This window comes from Pezoporus flaviventris, unplaced genomic scaffold (genome assembly GCF_033815535.1).
Source record: "Pezoporus flaviventris isolate CSIRO_AGI_PZ_B2104156 unplaced genomic scaffold, CSIRO_AGI_Pfla_v1 ptg000066l, whole genome shotgun sequence".
Lineage (NCBI taxonomy): Eukaryota > Metazoa > Chordata > Aves > Psittaciformes > Psittacidae > Pezoporus > Pezoporus flaviventris.
The window spans coordinates 19403370-19428720 of NW_026892614.1; the positions used below are offsets into that span (position 1 = coordinate 19403370).

The window sequence follows — 25351 nt, forward strand, 5'->3', positions numbered from 1 at the left end:
TTTGGATAAAGGCTTGATCACATGCTGTGCACTGGAAGGAAACAGCAGTGTGTGCCAACTCACCTGACCTGGATGTATTATACAGATTGGAAGCTGATGAATTCCACTTACCTGTGTCTACCCTCGGCTATGCTGCCTGCCAATGAAAATACCTATCCACGACATCAACAGCACTGCAGATTATTTACTACTCCCCAGCACCTCCTCTGAGCCCCAAGAGCAGTTTCTTCATCAACTCTGCTCACTTTCATTTGGCAAACAGTGACATTTCCCCTGCTTTACAACTGAAGCTAAAATATCCTCTTTCATTTCATAACTTCCCAAACTTCATCAGAAGTGTGTTTTATGCAGCAGCACAAGCACTGGAAACAAACTGGGGTTATGAATAGCTGTCAAGAACCCACAGAGGATCAAAATAAATTAGTTATTGAAAGAAGCATATCTCCTTCTTCAGGGAGGACTATACTTTGAAAAAATGAAAAAATACAACAAATTGGAAACCAGCACATCCTCTTTGAAAACACATTTCCAAGAAAGCGATTAAAACCACTACTGATAGCTTTTCTTTAATCATAATTTATTGAATGAAGTGAAACAAAACAAACCATAGACAAACAAGAAGTTCCTCATGTCACATCTGTAAGGCTTTAGAACAAGCAGCGAGGAGCTCCTCCAAGTACAAAGGCCAAGAGAGACCACAGTGCCACAACACCAGAGACTCTAAAGGGCAAGAATAATAAAATGCTGTTAGGCTACTTGTACTTAGGGTTTAATTTTGTTCTTACTAAGCAGTGAGATTGTTTTCCAAACTGTGTCAGGCCAGAAGTTCACCCTGCATGACCACTGCTGTCACCACCTCACGAGAGGGGTGCACTTGAAATCTAGAATCCTCTCCTACTACTGAACTGTCAACTCTGCTGTAAAAAAGGAAAACCACATCCATCCCACCCCTGGGAGACTCTGCCTCTCTCTCCTCAAGCTTCTTAGAGCCAGCACTACAACTACAGATCATTAGATAACCCTCTGTCCATAATGACAGCACACACAATTTTGTGCTATCTATGGGGTAACATTCCCCAGTTAATCTGGATGAGGAAGTGCAGTTGCCCAGGGCTGAAAGCTCACAAGTCAGCCAGCAAACCTGCTCCTGAACCCCTTGTTCTCCTGGGAGGCTGCCAGAAGAATACTGCACAAGAGCGCAGGCTGCTGCTGAGCCAGGGCCAGGCACGCCAAAAGGAATACTTTTCCCCTCCCGGTTGCTGCGGTGTCTGTTACTCACTGCAGCAGGCAGTTCACGCCCGGAGAGTGCCTCCAGTGGCGATAGACGGAAATCCGCAGGTGAGGGTGATGTTTGTAATCTCGCAGAACAAGCCTGACTCTGGAATGAAAGCAGATGTGATGAGCCGAAGCTTGCAAGCTGCTTATAACATCCCACAGCTCAGGACGGGAATCTCTTAGAGTTGTCACAACAGAGGGAGGGTGGGATGAAGGTTTGTATGAGAGGCTCAAGGGACAAAATAAGACTTTCCAGTCACTTACTGCTTAAATTTATCAGAAAGCAGAAGAAATTGGTTCTTTGAAAGCCACCTGACATCAAAGCGACAAAGAGCTTTGAACTCCTGGTAAATCTGCCTTTCGTTCAGCCCTGGCCAGCCTTGGACACGGACAACCAGGAGAGGGGGATGGTGGCAGGGAACATCTTCCCCGGAAAAATTCTGGAAAATGGACAATACTAAGACATACCTGAGCTCAGAAATACTACAGAAGCACTACTGATATAAACAGGGAATATGTAAAACATGGCACATAAATAAGACAGGTTCTACAACACAGCTGCTGCTGTTGTAAGATAATGTTTCTTTTGTCTCGGGATTCTTTTAAACATCAGTCATAAAAGCAAACAGTCACCATTAATGAGAACCCACAAGAGAATCAGCAAAGTAAGCTGACTAATGCCATCTTACATGATAGCAATATAAATACATTTCACAAAGCTGAAATTCAGCTCATTTGCCACTTTGAAAGGTCAGTTGTGTCACTTGTATGATAACTTCTGCCAAAGTGGGCCCAGGCACTGGAGGATTTTTCCCCTCTAATGAAGCCACCAACTAGGCTACTGACCTACGCACCCCCCAAACCAGTCACAGACCTGCCATTCATACGCACAATGCTTGAAACACCACCTCGGATGAAATTCACTTTGTTCAGGTACCCGGCTAACACAGAGAGATACTGAGGGAAAGAGAGATCAGCCTCCACTGCACCGCTACATCAGAAAACAAAATGGAACAGAGGTTTGTATCCCCAGTGCTGCACAGCATCTCTGGAGCAAGAACTCCCAAAGCAGCTCTTTAACTAGTGACAAAACAGGTGTTTCAGATCATGGGATCCCATACAGAAGTCAAAAAGCTGCAAGCAAAGGGAAGGGATTTGAAAAGTTGCCTCTTAGGAATTTAACCGAAGGCACTGAATCACATAGATATCAAAAATGGAAACTAACGGAAAATGATTTGACCCTTACCCAAGTGAACTGGAGACAGCCAGTTCAAGGGTAAAGGGGTTACAGTGCCATTTCCCAACCTCCGCACCACCACATAACCCCTGATTTAATTTTTAAAATGTCAGCTTTGACATAAAGCTACTACTTTCAGATATATAAAATAAAAATCTAATTAGGACAGTGACATTTCCAGTAACACTTTCTCTCATCCAAAAGGAAAGCCAGCCTTCAAAACAAAAAGTCAGCCAGAGCGAACTGACGACTCTTTCCCGTAGGACCCATCCATGTAACGCAATTTTCAAACATCACTCACTCTGTGGATGTGCACTGTAGCAAATGGGCTGACTTCAGAAGAACTAGGAGGAGGAATAATGAGGTGGCATTAGAACAAAGCTAGAGAAACATAACTAAACAAACAGCAAAAACTCACTTCAGCGCAGCTAATTTACTAAGAGCAACAGACTCTCTATAAACAAACATTCCTTAGCATGCAATGGAGCTGCAGAGAAGGAAAGGTATTTCCGAGTCCCAACACAAACTGAAGAGGTGTTGAAGAGGCATTTTACCTGAACCACAGAGAAATGCATCATAGCCTGCCTCATGAGGTGATTTCTTCTCAGCTGTAAGTGCCCAAAAAAACCAAAAAGAGTAAATACCTTTAGCACGCTGTGGAAACTGCCCCACTGCAAAGTCCTAACATTCATAAGATCCACTGTTTGGTTCTGGAGTTGCGTCCTCCTATCCTCAGCTCTGTTTCCTTCCTCACCTTGAGACCTTTAGACCCTATAGAAAGTCTATGCTTCTACCATGCATTTTAAAGTTATACCAACAAAAACGCAGCAGTTACATGAATGCCTGAAAAGCTTAGCAAGATGCACATGAGAAACTTTTATGACGATCTAAACTAAATTGTGTTGCATGTGTTATCAATGCCGTAGAAAGCATTTCAAAACACAAGGAGGCCTTGTGCTGCCATAAGAAGTCAAGAAATGCCTGCCTTGCAGGCAGTATCACACCATGTACTGAACACAATCTCCCGCACACACAGCACCACTAACACTGCACACGAGCCGCAGCCACCGAGCTCCTGTGACTTCCCTGCCATTAACGCCCACTATTGTCCATTCTAGGACTACTGTTTTCAACCTCCCCTCACCCCTTAGAAGGGCTATCGATGCTTCACATCTACACGTCAGGCTCAGTTCAGCCCAACTTAGTGTAAATCCTATGCTAGCAGGACCATGGAAGCCTGCCCCACATTACCCTTGGCAGCTACCAGGGATACACAGAACACTTTGTGAGCCCAGGCTTTGGGTCTGGACAAAAATGTGTATGTGCAAATTCAGGGAGACATACTGGCACTCACTCATGGTTTGCATGTGAACATCCAGAGTGTAAAACAAACCCCTTTTTAGCTACCTGATTTTGAAGACTTGCTTAAAAACATACCATATCTTGAGCAGTCACTTGCAAGAGCTATCTCAGGGCACACTGAATCCTTGGGATTTAGGTTGCTGCTGAAGACAAGTGGATGTGTAAGATATTTTTCTTTCTTCAGTATGTTAGAGACAAGTTAGCGTTCTCTAATGAGCCGCGGCTTCATTTCAGGAAAAGCTACTGAAGACTTTAAAAGGGACTTTGTTAGCATTCTGTGAAAAGGCTAAAAGATACTTAGGTGAATAGTATCTACCTGATACTATAGATACTGATAATAGTATCTATCCTGAAAACTAATTCCTAAACATTTCCTCACTCTTTTCCCAGTCAGATCTTCTAAGCAGCAAATATGCTGCAACTGCATGCAAAAAAAAAAAAAAAAAAAAAAAAAAAAAAAAATCAATGGAAAACTCCAGGGAAAGGGATTAAGTAGATGGTCATGTTTGAATGGGGAACTCTGGAAGATAGATTAATAAACAGATATCCACGGAATGACTGAAATAAAGAACAAGCAAGCATAAGACCTCTGAGACTCTTCAGTCTGAAAACAAATACACACAAACACAAAAAAAAACAAACCCACAAACCAACCTCAGAATCACAGTACTTTTTTCATAAGCACTAATTTTACATCTCCTTCTTAGGAGTAAACAGGCAAAATTAGAGAGATCTCTACCACATCACAGCTAAACTCATGAAATACGCCATCTACTATTGTGCTGCATTTGAACATTGTATTTAGTTACTGCTTTGGGATCAGTGCAGCCCTTTCTTGGGAGCTGGCATTTGAAATTGGGGTGTATTTTCACAGAGAACTGAAACTCACTCATTTCATTTCATAACACAACATAAGCAACATCCAGCACCAAAGTTGTATGTAAGGATATCTGCAAGGCAAACTTGTGACCAATGAGTTAATGGTGGTATGATACCAAAAGTGACTTAGAACAAATAATTTACTCCACAATTACTTTATAAGAAAAGATGTGCAAATATTTTGCTTTTAAATTTAGAAAAACAAGAAACCAGCTGAAAAACATGTGGGAGGAGGGAAAGTATGAACATGTGAAATTACTGACCTAGAAATATCTTTCCCAAGAAAACAAAGGGTTTGCTGAAGGCCTTATAGCCCACCACTTACCTGCACAAAACTGTATACACCTCCATAAGACTAGATACCCGAGGAAACTGACATTTCTGTAAGAGAAGAACATGTTAGAAAACCAATCAAGACAAACCTCGTAGTAAGTGAGCTCATTTACTGTTATTGCCAATTCATCAAATGAGATCTAAAAATCAGAATGTCTCAGGGCAACAGAGAACAGTTCTGTAACCACAGGACACTAAGAAAAGACATCCTCTCTTCTGGGTGAAAGACAAGCTTTAATTCCAAACCAAAAGACTTTCCATCTCACCTTCCATATGGATTTTGTTACAGTCTTGGTGTCTATTAGGATGGGAAACAGGTTGTGAATGTTCCTTTTAAACTCCTCATAGCTTTCTGAAAGCAAAACACGTGGAGAAAGACATCATAAAAAACTGGGGAAAAGCCAATGGCATTGCAAATGAATAAGAGAGGTGAAGTCAGAGGAACAGTGCATTACTCCAGCAGTAAAGAGCTCAGAAGAGGCAACTAGTGCTGCTGCTTGCTAAGTGCTGTGGGTGGCTGGGGTGAGGCGTGGCTATTGTGCTTACTGTCCCATCCCCCCTGCAAAGCCTAGGGAGAGCAGCTATGTGCAGCATTACCTGGAAGAGGCTTGTAGAACTTGTCATGAAGATGCATAAGGTCCATGAGCATGTTGTGTCCCACCAGAGGCTACAGGAAAAACAAACATAACAGCCCATTGGAGCATATTTTTGAAGAGAGCTCTGAGATAACCAACTTTAGACATGCTCAGCAGGCTGCAATGCTCACAGGACTACTGCTTTCAGGAGACCAGACCTGTGGACTCTCTGAGGAGGGTGTTTGTTCAGCAGCATTCTATTTTCAGTGGATGCAAGGAGCTAGGTGGATTCTCAGTTCAGCTGAGCACTGGTAAAATCTTCCATCAATCAGATTTATAGGCTCACTCACAAGGGCAGGTACAGCCTATGCACATCATCCGTAGTCTCCTGAAGCTGAAATTCATTTAATAATCTCCATACAGAACATAACAATTGCCACATGTAATCACACCAATGGTCCAGTAAACTAATCTGTCACATGCTGAAAAGCATAACTTGCCCAAAAGGCAAGAATCTGCTCAAGTTTCTTCGATGGTGACTCATGCTGTGTAACACAAGGATTTTTAACATTGCAGACTCCTGCATTTTCTCAAGTGAAGTGAGAACCACATTGAAGAATGGGTTCTGGCTCCCTCTACCCTGGCTGCAGGACGAGTAGAAAAGTAATGGGGAAATCTAGTGTTCGGATCCACAATTATGAGCATGCTTTTGGAGTGGGATCTGGTCAGTAAGATGTAGTGTTTAATAGTCATTTTTTTCCTCAACATGACTGCAATCTAAGAATTCATCTCGGTTTTACTGACAAGAGAATGATCACACTGAATTACTTGAGTCATTTAATACAAATTACTACTTTATCTTCTATCATCCTTCTACATCCACCAAAAATGGAGCTAAAAAGTGACAACAGGGATAAGCCATTTTACCTTCTTGGCTTGAACAAGTATCTGGAAGAGGTTGGTGAAGCCCCGGGCAGACAGGAGAATGAGCTCCTTCTGGCAGCAGTCATAAGGATTGTTCTCCAGAAGCCGACGATGCTGGGGACTCACTTTTTTCACCATTACCTGAAAAGAGCAGCCATTGGGTATTTCAGCCTAGTGTCAGCTAGTTGCATGTACACTGCTTACTGGCATTCAGTAATGCTGAGGACAGATTCAGCTTCCAGGCTACACAGAATGAAGAAACAGTGCATCTCCTGGGACCTCAGGACTGTCCCACTTCTCATCCATATGGAGATCATACGGGGGTGCTCCAGCAATAAAAAGGGTGTCTTATCAATGCTTCTCTTTTTAGGAGGATGGTTCCTACCACAGGTTGTTCTGGAGCACAACTAATAAAATTCAGTTTAACTTGACACCTATGCGGTAAGTTCATGGCACAAAACCCAGAAATGAACAGCAATCAAAAAACAAACCAAGTCTCCAAAGGCTTATGCTTCAGGTGAGAAAGCTGGGTAAACCTGTCACTCTGCTGACACTGGTGACCAGACAAAGATAATGTTATTGTAAGCAACTGCCTGGTATCATACTCACACTATATTTTGAGAAGTCCACAGCCATAGGTTTAATTCAGAAAATATTGCACCAAACATAAGATAGCAATAGTCAATAGCAAAACAGCAAGCCATGCAACAGACTTTCCAAAAGTCTTCAAAGCAACTACATGGCAGAAGGCAGCAAAAGGAAAACCACAATAAAAGGCTAAAACCTGTACATTCTTGTGGAGGTATTGAAGGAGAGATCTAACAAAGTCTGGAGGCACAGAGAGGGTCCCTCCAGGAGTGCCTTAAGGCCAAGTACTTCTAGCTCAAGGCATTTTGTGGCTACAGGACAAACAGATACCAAAGTTACTGTTTTCTGGAACCCTCTTCTTGGGATCACACAATCAACATTCCAAGACATTCCTTAGTCATTGTTCTCTCCTTCTCCTGCACCTTATTAAAAGCACAAGCAACATTTCAGAGTCCATGCAAGAATGCCAGTCCTATCAGTCTGGATAGGAACCATCTTTCCAAAAGGTACACACACATTTCCATCTTACCTTCTTGATTCCAAGAGGCTGTGTCCAAACATTTTGGAGAGCCTGTCTCAGAACCAGCTGAACTTCAAGCATCTGATAGCCTGAAACCAAAGGAAAACAAAAAATGCCCAGTGAGAATTTCAGAAATACCTCAGCTCCACTATCATGCTCCAGAAAGCTAGCACAGGTGGCAAGTAGCCTGTTTATTCCCACTGGCATACATATTTCACCATGAAGCTCCTGTTGCTCTACCTATGAGGAAACTAACCTTGAAGGGAGACCTGCCTTTCCCTTCTCCAAAGCTAAGGCAGCAAACAAAAACCAGATCACCCAGGATTTAAAACAAAGTTGTCCTGATTCAGAGCAATTACAAATCCTCCAGTTGCTGCTCTGCAGAAGCACAACATGGAAGTTACCACAAAGCATGCTCCAAGCACCTAGACATCCACTGCCACTACAGAAAGAACCACTGTCCCAACGGAGCAGAAAAGCAGAGCCCAGAATGCCTGGCAGGAACTGAGGTGTAGACAGGGGCACAAGAGATGTAAAGGCAGGATGAGCACTGGTGCCTTCCCTCTCAACAGAGCAGTTTAACAGAACAGGCAACAAAGGACAGTAGCAGCGCCAGGGGTTCAGAAGAAGTGATGAAGCCACTCAGAGCCCACAGGTGCCTAAGGGAGGCACCCTGTTTCATACCACTCAGATCTTGCAGAATCATAGTCTCTTCTTCCTCTGCTTTAGCTATCCAACAGGTCACTTCATCAATAGCTTTCTTCAGCACATCCCTGTCCAGGGCACTAGAGCAGGACCAGGAGGAAAGAGGCATAGTTTGAGAAAAAACTCTTTACAGACAGAGCCTTGTACCTTGCTGTGGGAATGCAAAATCATCATTTAACAACAGTCATCCGAATTCTCCAGACTGTATCCTGTGATCTCAATTTTCCTTCAGAGGGACCACAACATGCTGAAACAGCTACAGCAAGGCATTTGGACCAATAGCCTTTAATATTTCTACAAAAGGTGATTTGAGTGAAGGTGAACTGCCAACACAGTACTGAGGAGCCACCTCTCTGAGTGGCACTCACCTGCTCACTTTCCTGCTACCCTCTAAGAGATGCTGGTGAAGGATCTTCTCTTGTGCCTCATTCATATACGGGATTCCATCTTTGAGGAACTGAAGGGTGGAAAAAATTCCAGGTTGGTTACTCTCCCCTTTACTTTCTTGCAGTAAATTAGAGAATAGCAGGTGAGCCAGGTCCAAAACTGGCATACACTTGGGTGATGCAGATGTTCCTCATTCTCAGACTATCCTCTCCAAAAATACAAACTGTAGGTAATCAGCTGCATTCTTACATAAAGGAACACATATTTATTTATGGAGGGAAGGATTTTTGTTAACTGTAATCATTCTTTTCTGCTCTGCTTTTACCTTTCCTTTAACGAGATGCTTCAAGTGTTGAAATACCACAATACTTCCTGTCCAAAACTGCTAAACATTGCTCTTACGTGATGACACGGTCTAAATTTTATGGAAAATGTGGCAATACCTAAAAAGCAGATAAACCACGACTTCCCTATCTTCAGTGCTAGTAAAGACTCCCCCTGAAGTAAGTTTAGTAAGTCTCCAGATCACCAGAGACAAGTTTTCTTTTTTTGAGGTGGGGAGATGTCTTAGCCTGACAAAGATGAGGTTATTGCCTATATGGCAGTTCAGGAAAATCAGCACATACTCTCCCTGTTGATAATGAACCTACCCATGCATTCATACTTTAGCAAGATCCCATTTACTCCAGAAATGCAGCATTTAGGGATATTAATCTTAATTTCTCCTGTAATCGCACAGACGTCCTCTGTTCTAGATTTCTGGCAGAGAGATTACATACCTTATTATAGTCAAAGCCATAATGAGACAGGAACTGAATGCTAGATGCAGAGAGGGTAAATTCAACATCCATAACCCCCCATGTTGAGGGAAAGAGAAAGAAGTTGTATGAATGCACCACATACCTACAATGAAAAGAAAAATCTCTCTAGAAAATTGTTACTGGAAATAACTCCTCCCAAGAGAGAGAATAAAATCTCAACTGCACTGTCTTCATTGTAACAGAAAACTGCTTTTTAACTTACTTGTTTGAACTTTCATTTGAGAATATTGCCAGCCCTGCAAGAGAGAAACCTCTGTTGAAATGACAATGTTTAGCTGGATGTCTTGGAGATTAGGTAAGGGATGTGGGGATCCCCTGATGGAGTGCATGTTTTCCATTCACTAATGGCACAGTACAAATCATGAACAGCATTAACTGCCAGGCCACTCCCCAGCTCCCTGAGAGCTGAACAGGAACAAGCTTTTAGTACTAAGTGGGAAAAGAAGTCAAGTCCGACTAAATAGCAAATAGATTGAGCAATGGATGAGGTGATTTGATGATGAAAGTCTCAAACTATGCATACACAGGTCTGTGGATCCAACTACACTACAGAAGCATTTGGAAGGAGCTAGGCACCACAAAGGACAGAAACATGGTTTTCACTACTTAGGCTTTGAGGGTTGGGTTTGTTAGTTTGCTTTTTTGGGGTTATTTCCCTATTATTCCCCAAGAAACACACTAGTGGTAGGACAAAGGGTAACACCTTTAAACTGAAAGGGTGTAGATTTAGATTAGATATTAAGAAGAAATTCTTTACTGTGAAGGTGGTGAGACGCTGGCACAGGTTGCCTCGAGAAGCTGCCCCATTCCTGGTAATGTTCAAGGCCAGGTTGGATGGGGCTCAGAGCAACCTAGTCTACTGTAAGGTGTCCCTGCCCATGGCAAGGGGTTTGGAACTGTGCAAGCTTTAAGGTGCCTTCCAACACAAACCATTCAGTGATTCTATGAAAATCTTACATATCCTAAAGCTTTGAACAATATTTTAAACAGTTTTGGAGCTGATTTCTTGACCTCTAACTGATTCTTAACTGTCAGTAACCCTCTACCACCTCTACAGGACCATTCTTGTGGGTTTGGGTTTTTTTAAATTATATTAGGAATATAGAAATACTAGCCTTCATTTTCCTCTGACAGTCTCCTTACTCATACACTATACCAAATGACACAACTTTGAACAGGAGCTGCTGTCATCTACTTCTTGCTTGCATCCTCTGTTTTAAAAGCCCTGTATTGGTGCCTGCAATCTTTAAATATTAATTTTAGACAAGTAAAAAATATATGGCCCACATGGCTTTACATTATTTACAATACTAAAAAGGTGATAATATTAAACACCAGAAGGGGGGAATGCAGCAAACAAATGCCTCTGTAAGGAGTGAATTAAGACCAGAGCTACCTGCAGGGCCTGACAGCTGGCAAAAGGCCATTTACCACTGAGAACTCAGAGCAGCACTTACCAAGCTGAGTAACGGTGAAGTGCTGCACACTCTGCTTGGCCTTCAGGTACCGCTCCACAGGGGAATCAAACAGGCTAGGAACACAACCAGAACTGGGGGAAAAGGTGTGGAAACAAGGTTTGCAACACATAGGTAGCTCACACAGAGCTAGAGCAGCAAGCATTCCCCCCATTTGAAGTCTAGCAGCTTTACCTGAGCTTGTCATTTTGCAGAGAAGCTGAATGTAAGCCAGTAAACTCCATATCAAAGGCTGTTGAGGTAGAAAGAACACACGCACATAAAAAAAAAAACAAACCACTATACATCAAAATGAAGCATGCGTTTCACCAGAATCAGAACAAGGACCTCCAAAACACCTCTCTTCACCGTAACCTCTGTGTGAAGAAATCTCTTGCTCCCTCATCCCAGTGACAGAATGGGGTCACTCACACCACCTCCTCACCCTCTGGATTATGGCTCCGGTAACTAACACCCCAAGCCCCCCACCCAGCACCACAGAGAGGGCTCACTTTCCAACCTCTGCTGCACCGCTTTAAAACAAACAGTGCACAGCAGCGCCATTGTCTGCTGAAATACACCTCAGTACCCGCGCCCCGGGCCGGGCCAGGGCCGCTCAGAGGGGCTTGAGGGTACCGGTACGAGCCGGCAGGTCCCCTCACACCCCGGCTCACCCAGGAAGGCCGCTCGGCGAACGCGGCCCCTGAGGCGCGGCAGACTCCGCCCGAAGTCGGCCGCCCCCACGTCCATGATATCCTCCGCTCTCCCCCGCCCTAAGGGTGGCCTTAAAACAATGGGGAAGACAGCGCCCCTCGGGACCGGAGTGGCGACGAGGGGCCGGGCAGTGCGCAGGCAGCTGGCGGGGCGCGGCTACAGCGAACAGGTGGGGAGATTTGGCTGAGGAGCCGCTCCGCAGGGCCTGGCTCATAGGGAAAGCAGACATGGCTCCTGTTGGCATCCTCATCCTCCAGAACTCCAGATCGCACAAAGGCTATCGCTGTCTGTGCACTATTAGATATTATGAAACAGCACCAACTAAGGCGACTTGCTGGAGCAGGTCTAGAGAAGGACAATGAAGCTGGTGAAGGGTCTGGAGAGCAAGTGTTATGAGGAACAGGTGAGGGAACAGGGGCTGTTTAGTCTGGAGAAGGTTCAGGTGGGACCTTATCACTCTCTACACCTACCTAACAGGAGGTTGTACTGAGGTGGGGGTCAGTCTCTTCACTCAAGTAACAAGTGATAAGACAGGGGAGGCTTAGATCATGTATCAGGAACAATTTCTTTACTAAAAGAGTAGTCAGGCATTGGAACAAGCTGCCCAGGAAAGTAATGGAGTCTACAAACACTGGGCCACAGGTTGAGCTGCACCAGCCTGGCTTCTGAACCCCAGTGCTGCTCCTCCGATGGGCTCACACATGCTGTGGGGATTATTCAGCCTGGATGCAACCAGGAGCTCTGCCCATCCCTCAGGGAGACAGGATGGTGGCATTGGTCTGCAGCCAAGCCAGGGGCACAGAGGGAGGGAAAGGGGCTTCTTACTCCCCACAGCTGGCATTTCTGCAGCCTCCCTCCTGGACAGATGAGGTTTAAGTTGTTAGAATCCAAGGGCAGCAAGAAAGCTGCAAAAGTAGGTTAGGAGAATTTAATCTTTTCACCAAGTTTAGCGCATAACTGTATTACAGGTCTAAACAGACACATAATGAGTGCATTTTGCTAAATTAGACCAGCAGTGCACAGGAATCAAATATCTAAGCATTTGCAGAGTTCAGTTCAAGTATTAAACAATTATTAAACAGAAAATGTACTTTAAAGTCACTGAACTATGAAGTAAATTCTGTTAATCTATCAGGCTAAACTACGGTAACAGTTTATTCTAACCTTAAAGGTGTTGATAATTTTAGAATCAAGAATGACACATTTCTGTCTGTTCAAAAATATTTTATTATGAGATGTTAAGCTTTTTCCAGCTCTGAACCTTCACCAAGCCGAAGCGCACACACCTAAAGAAGTGATCGTCGTCCCTTGTAAAGCTTTCCCAGCACTCTCCATTTTACTTATAGATTCTTCGTGGCTCACGCAGAACGACACCACCCTCCTGCATAGCTTTTTCGAATTCCTGAATCTTGTTTAAAAGAGGGAGATAAATAAATAGGAAGAAAAGCCATTGGCACCAAAGTATCAGTGGAGACATGTAGCATGCAGGAGCAGAGGTAACAGCTTCACTGAAGCATTAACAACACAACTGCAGTTTATCAAAGCTACCTTTCTGAGTGTCACAAGAAGGCACTGTCAAACCACAGAATAAAAACTAATGGTGAAGAGGTGTAAAATTAATGCTTAAAAAGAAAAAAGAGCCAAATAAGTGTAAGGAGATGGTACTTGCCGAGTCACAATGATATTCCCAGGGGATAACAGCTTTAAAGTTCACAAAGTTGATTCCTGCTTCCAAACAGCGCTGTGCCATTACGCGGCCAAGATTTTTGCATGCTGCTACTCCCTTGGGACTGTATAGGTGTTTCTTTATGGCCCACTCCCGGGTAGAGGCAGACAACACAACATCCCCGTTAGAGCGCTCAATAAAGGCTTCTACATAGTGCTGTGTACGCTCAAGCCGTAACCTGAGTGAGAGAAAGAACATGGGATTACCATGTCTTTTCCAGATGTCATGAGAGACACCATTCAAATGCTTAAATGCATAAGTGACTCACTTCATGAAATAAAAATGAATATACTATGACTATTAATAACGAATTGATAACACTTCTTTTGTTATCTAGGGTTTTTATTAGGAAATAAAATAGGACTTGTATTACCAGCTCAGAGAGTGAAATTCCAAGAACAACTTCTCCCCAGTTACTCAGGTGCATGGTTCTACACTGCCCCACACCAGCAGTCCCTCCAAACCAAGCACTGTACATCTACACAGTGTTGTATAGGTATGTCTGAGCTGGACTGGAGAACTGCTTTAGCAGGAATGTAACATCAGGTGTGCTATGCAGTCTTCTAAAGGGTGGCGCTTACACAGCAGGAAGCAACTTGTCAGTACTGACACGTGGTCAAGCAGTACTTCATAAACCACAACACACAACCACAGGGTATTAGGAGCAACTATTTCTTACTGCACTGAGAAAATATCAGATTTTCAGGTATGAACGAACTGGATGCGATTCTCCCCTCAAGAACAAAATAATGATTTTTGAATCCCCAGCTTAAGATGAACTTATTTTCCAGGGGACAAGCAATCAGCATTTTCTACTAAAAGAAAACAAAAGCACCTAAACAGTCTATCACGGTGCCTCAAATAAAACAATGATGCATGGTCACCACAGAACTAGGAGAATCCCAAGATAAACAGCACTGGCTTAAGCAAAATTACTGCTATCTCAACAACAGATGGGAAGATCTTGAACACACACGCCAACTTTCACGTGATGCCAGCCTACTGTTCTCTGGACACAGCAGATACCCGTTAATTAAGAATAACCAAACAGGAAACCGATTCAGCAACCCAAAATGCACATTTCATAAAATTTCTACCTGGCGGGTTTCTGGGACTTGGTTTTAGGTGGTTTTCTTTGCTGCTGTTTTGGGTGGGAGATTTTGTGTTTATTTTTCAAGTCTTCATTTCTGCTGGTGGCTTTCTGACTCACCTATGCCAGAATTCACGCTTTGGCCATGTTGTCTTCCAGCCACGCTCTTTCCTAGCTAAGGCCAACTGCTCCAAGTTCCGAGGATTCCTGTTAGTGAAGTCTGGGGCAACAATCTCATTTTCACTTGTGTCCACTTGGGTCTTAGGCTTGAGATTTGCTGTAGTTGATGCAAAACGAAGACCTTGTGGGGGAAAGCAGAAAATAAAATTCCAGAGACTTAAAAAAAAATTTTAAGTAATGCAGACAATAGAACACATACAATACAGAATAATGCAGCTTGTAAAAGTTAGCAGGGCAAGATCTGCTTTAAGAAAACCCCAAACAACAAACAGATAGATTACCAGAGCTCAGTTTCTCCAATTTATGCAATGAACTGTAAGCTAAGACTAAAAAAGCTTTAACACTGGTTTACAGCTTGCACATAAAATATAAATTCAGCTTGACTAGAAGATTCCTAGAATTAAGGCTTTACAAAATACTGAAAGTGAAGTGCACAACCGATGGCAGCACTACCAAATAACAAGGTAAAAATCATCGATCCTGTCGGGCTGATCATCACTAATTAACCTAACAAATACCAATTTAGAGTTAGGCTTCCAAGCTCACTCTGCCACTCAACTTTTTGGCCCAGAGTCAGCGGGAACCTCTCACCAATAGCGAAGACGGCCTCTCCTTATCAGACTGCTCGCCTGCTCGGGCCGGAGACGCAGCAGCAGCGCCCCCGTCCCACAGAAGCCGGAACCACCGTTACAAGCGGGAGCACGGCACAGGCGGAGCAATGCTACCAAGCCACCGGCAGCGAGATCGCCCAGAGCGGACAGCCGCCGGCAGCACAGGGAGGAGTCGGGAAAGGCCGGCATAAAGAACCGCAGGGGGACCGAGCTTACCCGCTCCATGTACCCAGGGCCTGGTGGCGGCCAGCACCAGGCGGCTACGGCTGCTCAGTGCCATGGGGAGCCTGCAACCACCACGGCTTCAGGCGGCAATCACCTCCCCTCTGCTCAGGGGCACCTGGGCGCCGCCATTTTGCCGAGCCAGACCGCTTCCCCAGAAGCCAGCTTTAAGCACTTCCGTCGGTGGTTGATGATGTCACGCGAAAGCGCCGGGCACCGTGCAGTATGGCGCAGAAGTATGGGGAGCTGCCTGGTGCTGTCAGTCGCGTGTTTACAGAACAGAGCACGAAACATTTCCTTGACTCAAGAGATCGTGTTTAATTACCCCCTCCGCAGTAAAAAGGGTGCAGATACAGACCAGCACGGCCCGGTGCCACAGCTCCTTAAAAGGGGCCCAAAGAAGCGTCCACGGGAAAGCGACCAGAGCCGCCGCAAACGCCGCTTGCAGTTGCCAAAAGCAACGCTACGACTTTGGTGTTGCAGCCTACAAATCTAACGTATACCGGATCGGGCGCAAGCGGCGCCTGGAGGCGGGCGATGCCCCCCATCCCGCTGCAGGATTAGCCTGAGTTCTTACAATGCATAAGAATGTGTAGGGGACAGCCCCCGTTTAACCTGCAGCGAAACCCTACGGCTGCCGCGCCCCAGAGCGGAGCGGGAGCTACAGCCCGTGCGCACTAAGCTCGCCCTGCCTTCTAGAAGCTCCTGGAAGCGCTCGTGCCCCTTCTTCGGCGCGGCGCCTCCGTTCACGCCGCTCACCAATCGCGGTTGGAGCTCGGGCCCTGCCGCGCCCCGCGATTGGGCAGGCAGGGTTTGGCCCCTCCCCTTCCCTCCCGTGCGTGCAGAGCCGTGCACTGCCCGTCTGCGCTGTGCCGGGAAGGGAGTGTATCCATCAGCCTTTGCGGTGCTCTGTCCAGTCCGTGGATAGCCTAGCGGCCCCTGCTCTCCGTGTGGCGCGGCGGCCGGGCGGGAAGATGGCGGCTTTGGAGGGACCCCTCGCTGTTTTCGGCGACAGGACCAGCGGCGATACCATCCGCACGCAGAACGGTAACGGCCGCGCCTCTGCCGGCGGGGGCTGGCAGAGTGGTGCGGGGAGGGGCAGGAAGAAGGTAACATGGCGCAGCAGTTACCGCCGCCATGTGCTTCCTCAACTCTGCACTTGTCCGGTAGAGGCCTCCCCCTCCCGCCAGCGTCTCAGTGCCGGCCACTGGAGGCCATAGGGAGAGCTGCTCCGGATCCTCCACGAAGAGACTAGGGGCTCCCGCCGCGCTTCAGCGGCGAATTGACCCCGCGGACCTTTTCCTTGGTAGAAGCACCCACTGGGGGGGGGGGGGGGCGTTGCTGGCCAGAGGTCTGCGCGGTTCTATCCAGACCCTATAGGGCGTGAGCCGGCGAGGCCTGCAGATTGGCGAAGGAATCTTAATGGGGAAAGGGCCGCTGGGGAGCCTTTCTGCTCCCCAACACGGGGATATAGCCTGCTTTTGAAAATGGGGAGCATCCTCAAGATCTGCGTTTTCTTATGTAGTTTTCAAAAACGTTCCATATCTCTCAGGCTTTTTATCCCAGGCCTTGAGGGAAGGCTGCGAGTTTCGAGACTGTTCTCAGTTAGTGGATAAAAGGCAAAGGAAGAAGCTGAAGACCTGCTTCCTGACTGTTGTGAGAGTCATGGCAGTTCTGGCAACACTTTAGGCAGAACACTTAGTATAAAACCAACCTTAATCTATGGCTAAGATTCTACCTTGAAATGGCATCTTTGATATAATGGTTGTTTCAGAAAGCTATTACTCCTCCAAAACAACATAAAAACTCTTTATGCTGTTTGAAGTTCAAGGGGCAGATCTGAGTTATAGCTATTCCCATTATACTACCACTTTTTCAACTTCCAGATTAAGTGGCTATGCTTGTGGGATAAAGAAAAGGTTGCCACGGTCTGAAGGAAAAGGTTGATTGTATCTTTTTCCTATATGAAGTTGGCAGAACATCCTTTTAAACAAGCCACTGTGTTAGAGGTTTTGTAAGTTTTGTTTCAGTCACAGACCTGATTGGGACAGAAAGATGTGTTAGTAATTGATACATGGTGATACTGTTGTTCTGTGTCTGTCTGGAACGGAGGAGTAAATGAGAGTGAAGTTTCATGGCATGACTTGCTGCTGACAAAATAAATAGTCCTACCAACCTTTTTTAAGCTACCACCACTGCTCTTCTGATCCTGGGTAGTAGTGTCTTCCATCTTACCAAGACGGCAGGAAGTGAATCTTCTGCTCAATCAGTTGTGCCAGATTAGTTAGCTGAGCCAGCCTGGGGGGCAGAGTGAGCTTTGGCACAGATTGTATTGTTTAGTGGCAACCAGCTATTAGTTTAGGTTGGCTGAAACCTAATCCTAAATTAGGCCGCTGTCAGGTTTCTAAATAGCAGGTTCTTGAGACATTTTCTTGTAAACCTGAATTGCCCTAAAGTTGGAAAGATAAAACTTCTTTTCTTGTTCAGTTACTGCGGCATCTGCTATTGCCAATATTGTGAAGAGTTCTCTTGGTCCAGTTGGCCTGGATAAGATGTTGGTGGATGATATTGGGGTAAGTCAGCTTTCCTTAAGAAGTGTCAGGAGGACTTGCATTCCTGTGTAGAAGTGCTTCCACTTAGTGTACTTCCTAGGTTGGATATGTGCATGCCTGGCTTTTTCAGTAGTTCTGACACGGTATAGGAGAAGAGCTGTGGTAAAACTGAGCATTTGGTAATGTATGCTACATCATTTCGGTTTAATCTGCTACTGCAGTTCATGTGGTACAGTTGTTTACTTTCAATGTGTAAATTCTTGTCACCACTTAAAAAGTATTGGGCAACTTAACAGGGAATAAATATCACAGTTAAAGTCAGGCCTTGTGGTGGCGTTGACTTGCATATCTTGGTTTCCACAGTAGGAGAAATAATAAAAAATTCAAATAGTATCAGAACAATTTTAAAGCAGTATTTCATATTTTAAAATCTTCCAAGCAAATGAGGCACGTTTGCCATTTTACAGGCAGCTATAATGAAATATTATATTGGAGGTGAGCAGCACTGCTGCTAATCTGGTGTGTCCAAAATGTTTTATGAGATTTTGTAACATAAAGACTTGTGTGATAACAGCGGTGACATTTCTGTTGCTACAGTGAGACTCCTGGTTAAAAAAACAGCAGTAGACATTTGGTATAAATGGTTTTAATATAAGGAAGTTTGCAAAGAAAAAAACCTCATTCATTTGTATGAATGTTATGAAACACAATAGTCAAAATGTAATAGAAATACACTTCATGTGCATATTTCATTTCTGAAAATTAGGATGTGACCATTACTAATGATGGTGCAACCATCCTGAAACTGCTGGAAGTGGAACATCCTGCTGCAAAAGTTCTTTGTGAGCTGGCAGACCTGCAAGACAAAGAAGTTGGCGATGGGACAACCTCAGTGGTACGTAGAAAGCTTTACAGGCAGATAGACCAAAAGTCAGTGTTCTGTTACCAGAGTGCTGCTTTTGATTTCTCCATTATGAGTCTTGGTGCAATGTTGATCAACTATATAGAATGAAAAACCTTGAGGTTGACTAAGCAGTTTTTTTACGTAGATTACTGAGCAAAGAGCTTCAATCTGTGGGTTTTTTTAGAGGTGCTAGTTTTCATATGCAGCTGATGTTCTGGAAGGGACTGCATAGTGTAGTTTCATTATTTATTTTTTCCTTTGTAAAGGTTGGGGATAGGTTCTGAAATAACGTTTTTAATTTTTGAAAACCATGTGAAATTTAAGTGCTAAGGACTAACAAAGATGTCGTGTGTTGAAAACTCGCTTGAGATTTTGGCATCTTTGGGACAGGCAAAATGATGTGGCTTTTGCCTGGTGTCAGAAACTAGTTCCAATTCTAAGTACTTGCTTCCACTGAGTAGACATTGGATAACTATTTGTGATTCTACAATGCACTTAATGCCAACAGGAAGTTATTGTGCGTGTATGGAATATGTGTATTTAGTGTTTGTATTCCAAACAGGTAATTATTGCTGCAGAACTTCTGAAAAACGCAGATGAGCTGGTCAAACAGAAAATCCATCCTACCTCCATTATTGGTGGATACCGACTTGCTTGCAAGTAAGAAACAGTTGAAGTACATTGTGTTCTTTAAGGTACAATAACTGCATGCTGTTTCTGTATCTGTATTTGTGACTCTCTTAATAAAGACTTGGTGCAAAGTGGATATGGTATTTTGTTGAGGGGGTGCTGGGGTGTTGGTTGGTGGGGGTGTAGGTTCTTTTGTTTAAATTTCACATATCTGTCATCACATAAAAATGCCATTTTCCTGTCCTAGAAGATGAATTGCTTTTATCCCTGTGTTCTTTGAAGTAACATTTAGAAGGGCTGAAAACATGGAAGATTTTTGTCTTTTTGTGGGGGTGGAGTTCCTTACTGGTATTTATATTTATTCTACAGGGAAGCAGTTCGCTACATCAATGAAAATCTTATTATTAACACAGATGAATTGGGCAGGGACTGCCTAATTAATGCTGCTAAAACATCAATGTCTTCTAAAATTATAGGAATGTATCCTTTAACTTGATGAAGAGAGGGATTGATTGAAGAGCTTAAGTAGCTAGCTAGGCTGGTTGCCTTTGCAACAGTTTTTATGACTGGGGTATAGTATTCAAGCTGTCATTCTTATAATGGGCATGAAACATGTTTCACAGATACTATTTTCTGCCATGGGAAAAGATGTCCAGACTCTTCTGATTTATGTAAACCTGGTTAGTGACATAACTGTGGCTTTAACAGCATATTATTTCCTTATGACATTGCATGTTAATGAGAGTAGGAAGGAATTTTGTAAACGGAAGCATGTGTTACAGAAGTGAAACTACAGGGAGGAAGGTTGCCTTTAACTCCATAGTCACAGAAAACACTGCATTTTAGCTTTTCTGCTAACAAGGGAATGGAGGCTGACCACAGGATAGGTAGTTTTGTTGAGGAACTAGGTGTATAAAACGTATGCATTACACTAGCCTGCCCTAATTTTCTTACCAGTGTTTGTGTTAAGAATTACTTGTTCCTTTAAAGCTGTGGTAAAGAAAGCTTGCACTCCATGCCTTTCAGTAGTTCTTCTTTGGAAGCAGTTTTTGACTCAGTTTAGGCACTGTCAGTGACTTTTTTTTTTTCCCTTTAAGCATAATAGTGGTTTTCTTCTTCAGTTATAACCTTAACAACATGTTAGTGATGGTGATTTCTTTGCTAATATGGTGGTGGATGCAGCGCTGGCAGTTAAATACACTGACCAGAAGGGTCAGGCTCGGTACCCAATCAACTCTGTTAATGTTCTGAAGGCACATGGCCGCAGCCAAAAGGAGAGCATACTTGTGAACGGTTATGCTCTGAACTGCGTGGTGGGCTCACAGGGTAAGAACATGCCACATTTCAGAAAGCTTTTGTGTTAACTCGGTCCTCTTACTTGTCCTGCATGCATCTTCTTACTGATTGCATTAGTTGTAAATCATTTGGTTTTCAATTCCAGACCAATCGGACAAGAACCCAGAAAAAACTTACTGCTTCACTAGTGGTTTCTAGGCTAGGGTCTGCCAACTAGTCTGTAAGGTACTGTGGTTTTCCTAGCTTGGGTTTAGCATGGTAACACTGATTTGTTTTTTTTTGGTTTTTTTTTTATTTTTTGGAACATAAGTGCCTGCTTTGTGGGGAGCCAATGGCTGTTTTGTAGGGAACTGTTACACTTAGCAGAGCTGTGTTGTGATTAGGTAACCTAAAGGATGTGAGACTGATGGGTCAGCTTTTCATGGTCATTCCCATTTTGGGGATGGGTTCGGGAAAAAGGTAACAGGTCACAGGAGAAATTTAAAAAAAAAAATTCTTGGGAGTCTTTATTAGCGTTTTTCTGTACTAGGGCAGAACTGGTGGTGGAGAAGCAAACTGGGTAGAGATCTGAAATGTGAAAGTAACACCAGTTTTAATCTCCACTGCTGACTTGACATTGTTAACTCGGTTTTACAAAATCTCTTTGCTTTCTTGTTTTTGCTCGTCAGGTATGACCAAGAGAATAGTTAATGCAAAGATTGCATGCCTTGACTTCAGCCTGCAGAAAGCAAAGATGAAGCTTGGTGTTCAGATTGTTATCTCGGATCCTGAGAAGCTGGACCTGATAAGGCAGAGGTGTGTGTGGAAGCTTGAGTAACTGGGACAGTGGGGCTTTACAAGCTTTATTGGCCTCTCCAGCTGAGGTGTTTCAGTGTAACTTTGGCTGAGTGCAAGAGGTAAAAGAGTTATAAATGTTAAGATTTCCACAAATACCAAATACTATGGTAAAAGTCTTCACTTCTATGGGGCAGAACTAGTATTAAGTCAGGCTTTTAGAGAGATCCAGGTTTGTGCAGTGGTCCCTTCTTGCAGAGCTCCTCATTAAGATTTTGGGAAATGGGTTGACAGAATGTGATTTTAGATTTTTAAATATGCTTTTATAACTTTAACTTTATACTTGCAGAGAGTTAGATATTACCAAAGAAAGGATCCAGAAGATTTTGGCTACTGGTGCCAATGTGATTCTCACCACTGGAGGTATTGATGATATGTGTCTGAAATACTTTGTTGATGCTGGTGCTATGGCAGTACGAAGAGTTGTGAAGAAGGACCTTAAGCGGATTGCTAAGGCATCTGGAGGTATGTATATAGTAACTGATCTTCAAAATACAGCTTCTTAACATGCAAGGCATGCAAGGAGAGGATGAGTAGAGCTGAGACGCTCTTCTTAGTTACTTTAAGTAAGTTACAGCTTTACTGATACTTCTATCAAAGTAGATGAGTATCGTAAGAGTTGACTGCAGAAGGTTTACAGGGGGTGGTTGGGGAGGAGGACAAAATGCTGCCTCTCACTGGGAAGATTGTCCTCTTGTGGAAATGAGCCAGAATCTGTATTGATATAGAAGTGTTTTTTGAGCGCACATTCATAAGCCTCTGTTTGGACAGTTGTGTTAAGTACATTGTTCAGATTGTTCAAGAAAGAACTCCTAAGTCATTCAATACATACTGGAAAAAAATCTGGTATACATTTGTGTCAATTTATGCAAATTCTTGAATTTGCAGGAAAGCATTTTCATTATGAGAAAGCACATGAGCTGTTTTCATTCTGTATGCTTGTTCTGGGAAGTTGGCAAAGGATGTGCTGGCATGGAAGGCTAAATTTAACTTCTTTCTTTGTTAAAGCGACCATATGTTCAACCCTTGCAAACCTTGAGGGTGAGGAGAGTTTTGAGGCATTAATGCTGGGACAGGCAGAAGAGGTGATTCAAGAAAGAATCTGTGATGATGAACTGATCTTGATCAAGAAGTAAGAATCCTTTTTAAAGTACTCAGTTTTGTGTGCATCTTCAACTAAGTTTGAGGTAAAATCCCATTTATTTACTTCCATGCTATCTCAACGATATGAGTAATTACATGCATGGGAAAGTCCACTGCAGATAGGAGGTGAAAGTATTTAATCTCTTCTGCTGGGGCTGGGCACCTGTTTCATCAACCATAATGTATGAAAAATCAGATGGATGGATAGACTTCACTTACAGTTCTGTTTATAAATAAATTTTTCTAAGCTGGCTTCCATTTACAGAGGCAGTAAAGGGAAACAGTTACTATCTGAGTAATTCCATCTGAATAAGGTGGTGCTAGCTAAATCTGACCATTTGTAATAAAGACAGTTTATTTGTGCTGGTTTCATTGAATCAGTCACCCACTTGGTACTATGAAATGGACAGTTACTGTTGAAAGTTTTTTTGTGTTTAATGGGTAAGAAAAGCAACAGTCACTGGCTGTCCACACATAGAACTTTCCCTTGAAGTTTTAGTATGCCGCTGCTGTCTGTTTCCTGAGGACTGAAGTATCTGTTTAAGAGGAATGTACCTCAGATAGTATCTTTTCCCACTGCTTCAGTATCTCTTCTCAGTGTTCAGTCTCCTGCAGTCTTGTGTGTGAATGAAATACCCTGACCCTGATGCTTGCATGGTGGTTACGTGACTATTACACTGTAATGTTGGCAGTCATTTGCTCACTTAATGCCTATGCAAGAGGGAGCTTTCTCAGTATCTGATAACATTTTGCCCCAGTTTGATGGGAAAACTAAACATTGAAAGAATCTGGCTTAACTGAATTTGGCTTTAGAAGAAAACTTGTAGCCACAAAAGTTTATTTACATTCAGTTCAACACAGCTGACTTCTCATTCCTTTTTTCCCTAGTACAAAGGCTCGTACTTCAGCGTCAATTATCTTACGAGGAGCTAACGACTTCATGTGTGATGAAATGGAACGGTCTATACATGATGCCCTCTGTGTTGTTAAAAGGGTATTGGAATCCAAGTCTGTTGTCCCAGGTGGTGGTGCTGTAGAGGCAGCACTTTCAATATATCTTGAAAATTATGCAACCAGCATGGTAAGTCTTGCAGGAAGAAATAACAATTTGTCTGTGTTACCCTAGGAAAGTGTTTATTTTCAGGCATTTCTTTTTTCTCCTAGAAGTTGGTTCCACAGTCAATAAAACCTGCACAATCTTAAGAGTAAAAAGGTGCTTTAAAGTGGAGGATAGTAATTATTCTTTCTGTGAAAATTAGAATATATGGCTCTTTGCCCCAAAACCAGGGTTTGTGTGTGAAAACCCCTACCTGCTATTGTCAGTTTTGATTGCAGCTATATTGTTTCTTGTTCCAACAATGGGTTTAGAACCTTTTTCCTCTTCCTAGGGATCACGTGAGCAGCTTGCAATAGCAGAATTTGCAAGGTCCCTCCTCATAATTCCAAACACACTGGCAGTGAACGCTGCTCAGGACGCCACAGATCTTGTTGCAAAGTTGAGAGCATTCCACAACGAGGCTCAAGTTAACCCAGATCGCAAAAACCTGAAATGGCAAGTATCTGCCTGTCAGCAGGCTGTTAAATGTGGAGTGGTGGCTTGTCAGTTTACTGAAGTGTGCAGTTATTTCCTGTGAGGATGGTGAGGCCCTGGAACAGGCTGCCCAAAGAAGTATTAAATGCTTCTTCCCTGGCAGTGTTCAAGGCCCTGTTGGACAGAGCCTCAGGCAACCTGGTCTAGCGTGAGGTGTCCCTTTCCATGGCAGAGGGGTTGGAACTACATGATCTTAAGGTCCTTTACAACCCAAACCATTCTGTGATTTATTTGCATGTGGAACAAAGGGTGCAGGTTATCCCTGAACTTTCTGGCCTTCAGTCCTGTGTACGTGTGACTGGGAACTAGTACTAGCTGAACAGCATATTCCCAACTATATTTCTACCTTTTCTAATCTCTCCATCTGACTGTTTCTTTGCAGGATTGGTCTTGACTTGATCAATGGAAAACCTCGCGATAACAAGCAAGCTGGTGTCTTTGAACCAACCATGGTCAAAACCAAGAGCCTAAAGTTTGCCACAGAAGCGGCAATTACTATTCTTCGAATCGATGACCTTATTAAACTGCACCCTGAACCTAAAGAAGAGAGAGGGTGCTACGAGGATGCAGTTCACTCTGGAGCGCTTGAAGAGTAACTTAGGTTTTATTTATGTTTGTCTAACTTACACTTCCCACTCTTGTAACTAAAATGTTAATAAAACAGGTGCTTGAATGCTGCTGCTATTTTCTTGTGAACAAACATTTTTCAAAGCAAGGTTGGTCCTCGCAGTGAGAATTTAAGCTCATGTGTAACAACTGAGGTGCCTACAGTAGCCACTAGTCTGTCAAGGCAGAGTT

At 43.7% G+C, this 25351-nt stretch overlaps 3 protein-coding genes and 1 non-coding gene across 12 annotated transcripts; 2 read left to right on the forward strand and 2 right to left on the reverse strand.

The window, feature by feature from the left end:
- Positions 1 to 556: 556 nt before the first annotated feature.
- PNLDC1 (PARN like ribonuclease domain containing exonuclease 1) lies at positions 557 to 12340 on the reverse strand. 9 transcript variants are annotated; one of them, XM_061471466.1, is made up of 19 exons: positions 11735 to 12335; positions 11256 to 11313; positions 11064 to 11155; positions 9809 to 9842; positions 9565 to 9688; positions 8767 to 8855; positions 8378 to 8478; positions 7703 to 7782; positions 6589 to 6726; positions 5684 to 5753; positions 5353 to 5438; positions 5079 to 5134; positions 3950 to 4017; positions 3067 to 3120; positions 2814 to 2856; positions 2167 to 2266; positions 1540 to 1715; positions 1229 to 1378; positions 557 to 720 (listed from the first exon to the last, which is right to left on the reverse strand). In XM_061471466.1, exons 1-18 carry the CDS (start codon positions 11808 to 11810, stop codon positions 1276 to 1278), a joined length of 1548 nt encoding a protein of 515 aa, XP_061327450.1. In that variant the 5' UTR covers positions 11811 to 12335; the 3' UTR covers positions 557 to 720; positions 1229 to 1275. The 9 variants fall into 9 exon arrangements, 8 of the variants coding, with proteins under 8 accessions (XP_061327450.1, XP_061327446.1, XP_061327444.1 ...); XM_061471462.1 differs by having other exon boundaries at positions 1280 to 1378; positions 11064 to 11137; positions 11735 to 12334; XM_061471460.1 differs by having other exon boundaries at positions 1280 to 1378; positions 11735 to 12334.
- Positions 12341 to 12683: 343 nt separating this feature from the next.
- Positions 12684 to 15797, reverse strand: MRPL18 (mitochondrial ribosomal protein L18). Its single transcript, XM_061471471.1, has 3 exons — positions 15598 to 15797; positions 14711 to 14891; positions 12684 to 13678 (listed from the first exon to the last, which is right to left on the reverse strand). The coding sequence occupies exons 1-3, from the start codon at positions 15659 to 15661 to the stop codon at positions 13369 to 13371; spliced, it is 555 nt and encodes a 184-aa protein (XP_061327455.1). The 5' UTR covers positions 15662 to 15797; the 3' UTR covers positions 12684 to 13368.
- A 692-nt stretch (positions 15798 to 16489) lies between these two features.
- TCP1 (t-complex 1) lies at positions 16490 to 25226 on the forward strand. The gene is made up of 12 exons (XM_061471421.1): positions 16490 to 16650; positions 18091 to 18176; positions 18922 to 19050; positions 19622 to 19719; positions 20059 to 20169; positions 20834 to 21015; positions 21654 to 21780; positions 22109 to 22284; positions 22828 to 22951; positions 23851 to 24043; positions 24351 to 24514; positions 24936 to 25226. The coding sequence occupies exons 1-12, from the start codon at positions 16578 to 16580 to the stop codon at positions 25147 to 25149; spliced, it is 1677 nt and encodes a 558-aa protein (XP_061327405.1). The 5' UTR covers positions 16490 to 16577; the 3' UTR covers positions 25150 to 25226.
- LOC133278688 (small nucleolar RNA SNORA29) lies at positions 17456 to 17591 on the forward strand. The gene has a single exon (XR_009746652.1). It is a non-coding gene; the product is annotated as a small nucleolar RNA SNORA29 (small nucleolar RNA).
- Positions 25227 to 25351: the final 125 nt, after the last annotated feature.